Consider the following 12500-nt stretch of genomic DNA (forward strand, 5'->3'; position numbering starts at 1 on the left):
TCCTTCTTTATCAGAGGTCCTTGTATGATGAAGACAAGAGTGTCCCTGACTGAAGTGAGTTAATTATCCTCCTCCTTTATCACAGGTCCTTGTATGATGAAGACAAGAATGTCCCTGACTGAAGTGAGTTAATTATCCTCCTTCTTTATCACAGGTCCTTGTATGATGAAGACAAGAATGTCCCTGACTGAAGTGAGTTAATTATCCTCCTTCTTTATCACAGGTCCTTGTATGATGAAGACAAGAATGTCCCTGACTGAAGTGAGTTAATTATCCTCCTCCTATATCACAGGTCCTTGTATGATGAAGACAAGAATGTCCCTGTCTGAAGCGAGTTAATTATCCTCCTTTATCACAGGTCCTTGTATGGTGAAGACAAGAATGTCCGTGATTGAAGTGAGTTAATTACCCTCCTTCTTTATCACAGGTCCTTGTATGATGAAGACAAGAATGTTCCTGACTGAAGTGAGTTAATTATCCTCCTTCTTTATCACAGGTCCTTGTATGATGAAGACAAGAATGTCCCTGACTGAAGTGAGTTAATTATCCTCCTTTATCACAGGTCCTTGTATGATGAAGACAAGAATGTCCTTGACTGAAGTGAGTTATTATCCTCCTTCTTTATCACAGGTCCTTGTATGATGAAGACAAGAATGTCCCTGACTGAAGTGAGTTGATTACTCGTTCTCTGTTACCAAAGGTGCTTGTATGATAAAGACAAGAATGTCCTGACTGAAGTGAGTAATCATCCTCCTTTATCAGAGGTCCTTGTATGGAAGACAAGAATGTCCCTGACTGAAGTGAGTTAATTATCGTTCTCTGTTACCAAAGGTGCTTGTATGATAAAGAAAAGAATGTCCCGGACTGAAATTAATTAATCATCCTTCTCTTTTGTAAGAAATGCTTGCATGAGAAAGACAGGACTTCCCTGACTGAAGAGAGTGAATCATCATCTTTCTCTTTGATGACAGGCGCTTGTATGATGAAGGCAGAAATGTTCCCCCACTGCGATGACTTCTAACACCTACCTTCTCTGGTACTGGGGGTACGTGTATGTTGAAGGCATGAATGTCCCCAGTGGAGCTGGCTGAAAATCCTTCTGCCCAATCCAAGTGGAGGCAGTTCTTAGTTTCTTTAATAGGGACATAAGCGGGTTGGAGATGGTCCACATAGCGGTGAGTTATTAATGTCACCGCTGTTACCAGAGGTTTGTTGACAAGAGAACCGTCCGTATCATCTGAGGTGCGTGTATGATGAAAACAGGACTGCGCCACATGGGTAAGTGAGTTAAAATAAGCTTCTCCGTTGCAGGAGGTGAATGTATGTTGAAGGGCAGGGACGTCTCCAATGGGGGTGATATATGACTACACCCTCCCCCTTACATAGGAAACGCCCACCCCCTCCAGCCCCCCCCCACCCCCCAGCCTCCCCCCACATTACAGGTACATGTATATTGAAGACACAAATGTTCCGTACCGCGGTGAATGAATATGACATCTCCTTCAATAATAGAAGAACATGTATGTCGAAGGTAGAGACGTCTCAAAAAAGGGATAGATGGATAAATCTGCTCCCAGAGCCCCACGAAGTTAATAATCCTTTAGTTATCAGATATGTATGCATGCAAGAATATTAACAGCAGGGGTGAATTAATAAGCTGCATCTGTTATCTGAAGCATTTTGAAGATAGAAACGTCCTTAACATGGGTTAGGTAACAAGTCTTTTTCGTTGCGAAATGTACGTGCATGACAAAGACCGGAAAGTCTCCAACAAGGGTTAAATAATACGTCTTCTTCGTACGCTAATAACAGTAATGCTGATGAAACTTCTCAGTTTTCAGAGAAGGCGTATGTTGAAAATAGGAATATGAATCGATAAGACTTCTCCAGTAAGAAGAACGTGCTTGTTGAAGAAAGGAAAATGAGTAAATGAGATTCCCCCACCCCCACCCTTATCATTATTATTTGTTTTAGAAGAACAGTTATGCTGAATAAAGGAACATACAATGTAAGAATGAACCAGTTAACAAACAGTTCAGTTGATGACTTCTTCACTCGTTTTCTTTGGAAGAAAATGAATGCTGAAGATAGGAATATGAGTTGAAAAGACTTCTTCAGTTCAAAAAAAAGGAAAAAGAAAAAAAAAAAAACTTATGTGTTGAAAATAGGAACCTGCCATGCAGGTAGTTAACTGGCCTGCGTTATTTTTTTTAGCGTCGGGTAGTGCCACAGTTCCCTGGCGGAAATAAATCAGCCTTCTCCGGTATTATTTTTTTTAGCGTGAGTTAGGACCTCCTTGTTACGGGGGCGGGAAGACTCCGAATGCAGACCAGACTGGTTACGACACAAGGAAATGTCCTGCTGCAGTCTGTGTGGAATTTAATCTGTGATTTATTGGCCGTCATTATCAAAAAAAAAACACAGGGCAAAAAAGGAGGAGAGGGACTGGAGAAAATGGTAGAGGGAAGAGAGAGAAGGGAGAGTGGGGGTGGAATTCGAGAGAGGGGGCAGAAAGGAAGAGAGAGAGACGGGGGTAGAGATGGAGAGAGATAAGGAAAGGGAGAGAGAGATACGGGGGGTAGAGATGGAGAGAGATAAGGAAAGGGAGAGAGAGAGAGACGGGGGGGTAGAGATGGAGAGAGATAAGGAAAGGAAGAGAGAGAGACGGGGGGTAGAGATGGAGAGAGATAAGGAAAGGGAGAGAGAGAGAGACGGGGGGTAGAGATGGAGAGAGATAAGGAAAGGGAGAGAGAGAGACGGGGGTAGAGATGGAGAGAGATAAGGAAAGGGAGAGAGAGAGACGGGGGGTAGAGATGGAGAGAGATAAGGAAAGGGAGAGAGAGAGACGGGGGGTAGAGATGGAGAGAGATAAGGAAAGGGAGAGAGAGAGACGGGGGTAGAGATGGAGAGAGATAAGGAAAGGGAGAGAGAGAGACGGGGGGTAGAGATGGAGAGAGATAAGGAAAGGGAGAGAGAGAGACGGGGGGTAGAGATGGAGAGAGATAAGGAAAGGGAGAGAGAGAGACGGGGGGTAGAGATGGAGAGAGATAAGGAAAGGGAGAGAGAGAGACGGGGGTAGAGATGGAGAGAGATAAGGAAAGGGAGAGAGAGAGACGGGGGGTAGAGATGGAGAGAGATAAGGAAAGGGAGAGAGAGAGACGGGGGGTAGAGATGGAGAGAGATAAGGAAAGGGAGAGAGAGAGACGGGGGTAGAGATGGAGAGAGATAAGGAAAGGGAGAGAGAGAGACGGGGGGTAGAGATGGAGAGAGATAAGGAAAGGGAGAGAGAGAGACGGGGGGTAGAGATGGAGAGAGATAAGGAAAGGGAGAGAGAGAGACGGGGGGTAGAGATGGAGAGAGATAAGGAAAGGGAGAGAGAGAGACGGGGGGTAGAGATGGAGAGAGATAAGGAAAGGGAGAGAGAGAGACGGGGGTAGAGATGGAGAGAGATAAGGAAAGGGAGAGAGAGAGACGGGGGGTAGAGATGGAGAGAGATAAGGAAAGGGAGAGAGAGAGACGGGGGTAGAGATGGAGAGAGATAAGGAAAGGGAGAGAGAGAGACGGGGGTAGAGATGGAGAGAGATAAGGAAAGGGAGAGAGAGAGACGGGGGGTAGAGATGGAGAGAGATAAGGAAAGGGAGAGAGAGAGACGGGGGTAGAGATGGAGAGAGATAAGGAAAGGGAGAGAGAGAGACGGGGGGGAGAGATGGAGAGAGATAAGGAAAGGGAGAGAGAGAGACGGGGGTAGAGATGGAGAGAGATAAGGAAAGGGAGAGAGAGAGACGGGGGGTAGAGATGGAGAGAGATACGGAAAGGGAGAGAGAGAGAGAAGTGGGGGAGGCAGACAGACAGACAGACAGACAGACAGAAACAGACACACAGACAGGCAGAAAGAGACACACAGGGAAGAAACAGACGTTTCAGCACAACCAATATTTGTCACCAAACAAGTTTAGCGATACAAACCGAGACCACAGTTTCGCTCTGTCCACCCTGACAAGGAAATTGTCATGCGCCGATCTGCTTGGAAATACCGTATATGATACAGTGGCATTTGAAAAAAAAAAAAAAAACGGTATAAGAGGAAGGGGGTATTAACAGAAGAAAAGAAAAGAGCAGAGAAGAGGAGAGAAAGAGAAGAGAAGAGAAGAGAGAGAGAGAGAGAGAGAGAGAGAGAGAGAGGGAGGGAGAGAGAGTCTTAAAACTAACATAACAAAACTGAGCAAAAGTAAATGAATAAATAAGTGAGAGAATAAGTAAGTACGTAAACAAGTAACTGCATCATAAGTAAATAAGTTGTAAGCAGCTAACTAGGACCTAACCTAAGTAAGTACCTACCTAGCCAGCTAACTAAAACATAACATCCGGTAACAACAACGACGACGACGACGACGACGATAAGACACCAAGAGTGTGTTGTTTGTTCGCCCACCAAGACTCGAGGACAGAGTAATCACCACAGGGGTGTCAGTTCTGTGACGAACGTTTAGGTCATTCGCCTCAGACTTTCGACACAAAGTGCTGCGCATCCATCTCACATAACTCCCCTTTTACCTTGTGTAACAGACTCTTAAACAACCCTAGATTAAGATCAGTTTCCTGAAAAAAAGTCTCGTAATTTTCTTCCTTCCCCCCCCCCCCCTTTTCTCAATCGGATATTAGTAGGACACCTTTTAAGAAACCGCAGTAAAAGACAAGACAAGAAAAGACAAGAAAGAGAGAGAGAAAGAAAGAAAAAAAGAGAGAAAGAAAGAGAGAAGCAAAGAAAGTTGAAACACAACTGTTTTCTGGGGGTTGTGTGGGAGGGAGAGTGCGGAGCATCGCGGTGGAGGTGGGTGGGTTGGTGTGCAGGGTGGGTGGTGGAGATGAGGATCGGGGGACCTCACATTTGAATTACTGGAGAAAATCTCTACAGACTGCCCTGATGCACTGGACATGAAGAGGACAACGCACGTCCACCAGTCCGCCTTCAACTCATCGCGAAAGAAAAAGAAAAAAAAGAAAAAAAAAAGAAACACGTAAAATGAAAGAAAATACAGTTCCAGTTTCAGTTTCAGTAGCTCAAGGAAGCGTCACTGCGTTCGGACAAATCCATATACGCTACACCACATCTGCCAAGCAGATGCCTGACCAGCAGCGTAACCCAACGCGCTTAGTCAGGCCTTGAGAAAAAGAAAAGAAAAGAAAAAAAAGGTGAATAAATAATAGATAAGCGTACATAAATAAGTAAGTAAATAAATAAATAAATAAATAATAATATAAAAAAGGTAAAAGAAAATACAGAAAGATTTTAAGACATAAAAGGAAAGAAAATACAGAAAGATTTTAAGACATAAAAGGAAAGAAAATACAGAAAGATTTTAAGACATAAAAGGAAAGAAAAGAAAAGAAAGGAAAATACAGACAGAAAGTAATGGAACGAAATACAAACAGACAGAAGAAAGGAGAATAAGAAAGAGAAAACGAAAGAGAGAGAGAGAGAGAGAGAGAGAAGACCAAAAGAACAGAAAAGAAGATAGGAAAGGACAAATGGGTACATTTCAACATTCATAGAGGGAATGGGATAGGAGGTTGGGGTGGGGGGGGGGGGGTGAGAGAAAAAGGAAAGAAAGAAACGAGAGAGAGAGAAAGACAGACAGACAGACAGACAGAGACTGAGAGAGAGAAGGTATATACAGACACACACACATGCAGACAGCGGTGGAGACAAAAAAAGAGCGAGGGGAACAGAGGAGAGAAAGAGAGAGAGAGAGGGGGGGTGTAGACAGAAGGTATGAAAAGACATACATGCAGACAGCCGTAAAGACAAAAACTGTTCGACAAGCAGAGAGCGAGGGGAACAGAGGAAAGAGAGAGAGAGAGAGAGGGGGAGGGGGTGTAGACAGAAGGTATGAAAAGACATACATGCAGACAGCGGTAAAGACAAAAACTGTTGGACAGGCAGAGAGCGAGGGGAACAAAGGAAAGAGAGAGAGAGAGAGAGGGGGGGGGGGGGCAGCAGGGGGGGCAGGAGTGTAGACAGAAAGTACGAAAAGACATACATGCAGACAGCAACAATAACAAAGACCCTCACGTTTGAAGTACGTGAGGGGGTACACACACACACACACACACACACACACACACACACACACACACACACACACACACAACCACCACCACCACCACCACCACCACCACCAAACAACAACAAAGAAAGACCCTCACGTTTGAAGTACTTGAGGGGGTCATCGTCCACGGTCCTGGAGCGCTGGTCAATGTAGATGACCACGTACTCCCCGGTCCTAAGCAGGCCGCGGTCATTCAGGTTGGTCATCAGGTCCACCATGGCATTCAACTGACCCAGGAACACGTACACTGAAAGCACAAAGAACGTAAACACACAGCTGGTTCATGAAGGTGTGTGTGTGTGTGTGTGTGTGGGGGGGGGGGTGATGACACAGTGCGGAGAGTCTGGTGTGGAAGGGGGTGGGGGCGGGGGAGGGGGGCGGGATGAGGAGACTTCACTCTGGAACAGGGAAAAGCTAGGTGGCAGAATGGTTAAGACGCTTTACTGGCTATACAGTGTCCGTGAGGGTCTGGGTTCGAATCCTGCTTTAGACCTTTCTCACAAGTTTGACTGGAAAGTAAAAGTGAGCGTCTGGTCATTCGGATGAGACGATAAACCGAGGTCCCGTGAGCAGCACGCGCTTGGCGCACTGAAAAAAAGAACCCATGGCAAAACAAAAAGCGTTGGGCTATGACTTCATGCAGTCTGTCGGTTTACAGATGTAGTGTAGCGCATATGGATTTGTCTGTATGCTGTGACGCCTCCTTGAGAAACTGAAAATGGGATAGGTAAATAGGGATCACATATCTAACGGTAGGCGAATCAATGAATAGGGCAATGGGGATAGGCGAATCGGCGTGACACCAGTCAAGTGCTTTAAATCTTCACTCCATCACATGACCAACATAAATTTGGTGATGAATCTGTCGTGGTTGACGCATGCCAAGTACTTACATATTAATTTCTGCAATCAACCGAGCGCGGACATGAACTAACGACATCCCCACAACCCACCAACCACCGTTTATCTCACACACCACACCACAACACCCACCCCAAACACCCCACCAACTACCCTCATTCTCTCTCACCTCACCTCACAAAATCATGCAATACACCGCACGAGCAATCACCACCCTCTCTCACTCACAACACGCCACAACCCCTCCACCCAGCCTAACCTCACACCTCAACACCACACCAGTAAACCACACCACCACTCAAACCAAACACCACAGCACCACACAGCCCCATCACTCACACAAACTTCACACCACCTGTCTCCACCAACCGTCCTCTGTCTCTCACACCACATCGCAAACACACCCAACCCTCTCTCACAACACACTACAACACTAACATTCCTCGCCCAGTCCCACCCTGCACCCCACCACTTTACTACAAATCCAAAACACACCTAACCATCTCGTCTCCAAGCGACGGGCGCAATAGCAGAGTGGTTAAAACGTTGGACTTTCAATCTGAGGGTCCCGGGTTCGAATCTCGGTAACGGCACCTGGTGGGTAAAGGGTAGAGATTTTTCCGTTCTCTCAGGTCAACATATGTGCAGACCTGCTAGTGTCTGAACCCCTTCGTGTGTGTACGCAAGCAGAAGATCAAATGCGCACGTTAAAGATCCTGTAATCCATGTCAGCGTTCGGTGGGTTATGGAAACAAGAACATACCCAGCATGCACACACCCCGAAAACGGAGTGTGGCTGCCTACATGGCGGGGTAAAAACGGTCATGCACGTAAAAGATCACTCGTGTACATACGAGTCAGCGTGGGAGTTGCAGTCCACGAACGAAGAAGAAGTCTCCAAGCGAGTGGCCTGCATACCCAACAACCACCACCCCCACTCTCACACCACACCACAACACCACCACACCCACCCATAGACCCACCACTTCTCACACCATACCGCAACAAACTCCACCCACCCACCACATCTCACACCGCACCCAACCTTCCAGTCTCATCCCCACCCCCACACCATACCACCAAAACCACCAATCCAACCCACAACCACCCTCACCTCTCGTCTCCGCGTAAATGTCCAGCACACCCAACAACCACCACCTCCACACCGCACCACAACAACACCCCACCCACCGACAACTTCCCACACCACACCACCCCACCCTGCACTACTAACACCACACACCTCCACCAATCCAACCCAACCCACAACCATCCTCACCTCTCGTCTCCACGAAAGTGTCCAGCACACCCCAACAACCACCACCTCCACACCATACCGCGATAACACCCTCTCCACCCACCACTTCTCACACCACACCACCACAACAGCCAACCACCCATACACCCACCACTTCTCACATCACACCACCACAACAGCCAACCACCCATACACCCACCACTTCTCACACCACACCACCACAACAGCCAACCACCCATACACCCACCACTTCTCACACCACACCAAACCCTACCAGTCTCATCCCACCCTTACCTAAAACCCCACCACTGAAACCACACACACCACCAGTCCAACCCACGACATCCCACCCACCTATTCACAAACCACTTCTCACACCGCACCCTACCAATCCCACTCACACACCCTACCAATCCCACTCACACACACCCCACCAATCCCACTCACACACCCTACCAATCCCCCACACACCCCACCAATCCCACTCACACACCCTACCAATCCCTCACACACACCCTACCAATCCCACTCACACACCCTACCAATCCCACCCACACATCCCACCAATCCCCCCCCACACACCCTACCAATCCCACTCACACACCACACCAATCCCACTCACACACCCTACCAATCCCACTCACACATCCCACCAATCTAGCAACCTCACTTCTCGTCTCCATGCAAAATGGCCTGCACACCCAACAACCGCCACCCCCACTCTTATATCACAACGCAACAACACCCACCCACCCATCCACCCATCACTTCTCACACACACCCTACCAATCCCCCACACACACCCTACCAATCCCTCACACACACCCTACCAATCCCACTCACACACCCTACCAATCCCACTCACACACCCCACCAATCCCCCACACACGCCCCTACCAATCCCACTCACACACCCTACCAATCCCACTCACACACCCTACCAATCCCCCACACACGCCCCTACCAATCCCACTCACACACCCTACCAATCCCACTCACACACCCCACCAATCCCACTCACACACCCTACCAATCCCTCACACACACCCCACCAATCCCACTCACACACCCCACCAATCCCACTCACACACCCCACCAATCCCACCAATCCCCCACACACGCCCCTACCAATCCCCCACACACACCCCACCAATCCCACTCACACACCCCACCAATCCCACTCACACACCCCACCAATCCCACCAATCTCCCACACACACCCTACCAATCCCCCACACACACCCCACCAATCCCACTCACACACCCCACCAATCCCACTCACACACCCTACCAATCCCACTCACACACCCTACCAATCCCACTCACACACCCCACCAATCCCACTCACACACACCCTACCAATCCCCCACACACGCCCCTACCAATCCCACACACACACCCCACCAATCCCACTCACACACCCCACGAATCCCACTCACACACCCCACGAATCCCACTCACACACACCCTACCAATCCCCCACACACGCCCCTACCAATCCCTTTCACACACCCCACCAATCCCACTCACACACCCCACCAATCACACACACACCCTACCAATCACACACACACACCCTACCAATCCCCCCCACACACACCCTACCAATACCCCCATACACCCTACCAATCCCCCCCACACACCCTACCAATCACACACACACACACCCTACCAATCCCACTCACACACCCCACCAATCCAGCAACCTCACCTCTCGTCTCCATGCAAAATGGCCTGCAAACCCAACAACCGCCACCCACACTGTTATATCACAACGCAACAACACCCACCCACCCATCCACCCATCACTTCTCACACACACCCTACCAATCCCCCACACATACCCTACCAATCCCTCACACACACCCTACCAATCCCCCCACACACCCTACCGATCACACACACACCCTACCAATCCCCCACACACACCCTACCAATCCCTCACACACACCCTACCAATCCTCCCACACACACTACCAATCACAGACACACACCCTACCAATCCCTCACACACCCTACCAATCCCCCCACACACACCCTACCAATCCCACACACACACCCTACCAATCACAGACACACACACTACCAATCCTCCCACACATCCTACCAATCACACACACACACCCTACCAATCACATACACACCCTACCAATCACATACGCACCCTACCAATCACACACACACCCTACCAATCACACAGACACACACACCCTACCAATCCCCCCCACACACCCTACCAATCCCCCCCCACACACCCTACCAATCACACACACACCCTACCAATCACACACACGCACCCTACCGATCACACACACACACACTACCAATCACACACACACACACTACCAACCACACACACACACCCTACCAATCACACACACACCCTACCAATCCAATCTAACCCACACCAACCCTTCACCTCTCGTCTCCACGTAAGTGTCCTGCACGATCTCGGGAAAGGGGTTCCCCGCCACCAGGGACATGTGGGGCTCCTTGAAGTCCTTCTTGTGGTTGACGGTCAGGTTGTGGGCCCGGGCAAGCTCCTGCAGCTTGAGGGCCACCCGCTGTTGCCCGTGGGAGGACCCAACCACCAGAGAGAACCGGGTCCAGTTGAAGTGCAGCAGCAGGGACAGCACAGAGGTGGTCACCTGAGCGGCCGGCGGACGTGTGCGGGCGAAGGTCGGGTACTTGGTCTTGTCGCTAACCTCGTCGTCTGCGCACTTCTGCAAAACGAGAAAAAAGAAAGTTTCAATTTGCTTGTGTAGTTTGGTTGTCTGTCACCAGCTTCGTCAACTAAAAACTGGTACATGGACGAGGGAACTTTGTTTTAACTCACTCAGTACGGCCAGTCCTCTCTTCTCATCTACACAGACCCCTCGGATGTCCAGTGGGTGTCTCAATGACCCAACCTTTAGCTTCCGTCGTCAGAATTGTGGTATTCTTTGTCAACATTCACCTCTTCAGTATAAGAGCCTTCCGCTTGCAATATTTTGATGGTGGTAATTGGGGTGAAACGCTGTTAACGTCGTCTCTTTCGCCGTTCGTATGGAGAGAGTTAATGTCCCATTACACAACTTTTGTGCATTTCGGTGTTTTCTCACCATTTTCACAATCAAATCTATGATACAGACGAAGACGAATTTTGTTCAGTTTGGTTATATGAGTATCATCATCATCATCATCATCGTCGTCGTCGTCGTCGTCACCATCATCATTTTTGTGTTTGGGAATACTGTTGACTGCTCTAAAATATGTCAAATGTTCTTCGGTGTGTCGATGTAAATTTTTTAGACGTGTCAGTGTAAATTTATGTACTCTCTTGATTACTTACACACGTGCATGTCTGTTAACTGAATGATCATCATTACCGTCATGATCATCATCATCAAGGAAGAATAATGAGGCTGGGAGAGGAAATGTTTAACAAACAGTAAAGAGTGGCGACTCTCTCCATACACAAGGTACACAACTTTGAGTCAATTCTGCTTATGCTACCGATTCAGCCATGACACAGGTAAACAAAAGGTACATTGGAACAAACTCACATACTTCCTTCCTTCTCTCTCTCTCTCTCACACACACACACACACACACACACACACACACACACACACACACACACACACACACACACACACACACACACACACACACACTTTTGAAGAACAAGCCAGATTAAACATCCTTCCATTGCAAAAGCAGTTAGTATTCAACAAAGCGTTACTTATGTACAAAGTGCACAATAACTTGGCACCACAATATCTACATTTGTTTACCCGAGGCTCATGCCAATATGGCTCGAACAAGTACATTTTACCACGCACCCCACATTGATATGTTCAAAACAAGTTTTGCATTTTCAGGTGCATGCCAATGGAACACACTCCCTGTACACATACAAACGAGCAGTTCTCTACCTACTTTCAAGTCAGATCTCCATACATATCTTCAATCCTTCCCACCATAAATGTTTTGATCTTGTTCTTATTCTGTACTATTTTCTTTTAATTCACTTTGTTTTGTTTGCTTGTTTGCATTTCTTTCAGTTTCTTCTAATTTGTGTGCATGCATGAATATATCAATTTCATTCCATCATGGTAGTGACCATAGCTGTTGTATAAGTGATACTGGTGATGGTAGTAGTCATTTTAGTATTAATTACAACTGCCGTACGTGGATTTGATGATAACAACAATGTGGCTTTAGTCATCCAGTTGTTAATGCTGATAATACTGATGACATATTTTTCTCTCTCTCCCCCCCCCCCCATC

General features: G+C 47.9%; 1 protein-coding gene across 1 annotated transcript in view; it reads right to left on the minus strand.

Annotated features, from left to right (window-relative positions):
- The window catches only part of LOC143289208 (guanylate cyclase 32E-like), a 253119-nt gene that overhangs the window by 118698 nt on the left and 121921 nt on the right, over positions 1-12500 (minus strand). Inside the window, exons 2-3 of the mRNA XM_076598155.1 lie at positions 10649-10952; positions 6208-6357 (exon numbers count right to left, since the gene is read on the minus strand). Of these exons, the coding sequence (XP_076454270.1) occupies positions 6208-6357; positions 10649-10952 (454 nt within the window). The remainder of the gene's footprint in view (positions 1-6207; positions 6358-10648; positions 10953-12500) is intronic.

This window comes from Babylonia areolata, chromosome 1, assembly GCF_041734735.1.
Source record: "Babylonia areolata isolate BAREFJ2019XMU chromosome 1, ASM4173473v1, whole genome shotgun sequence".
NCBI lineage: Eukaryota > Metazoa > Mollusca > Gastropoda > Neogastropoda > Buccinidae > Babylonia > Babylonia areolata.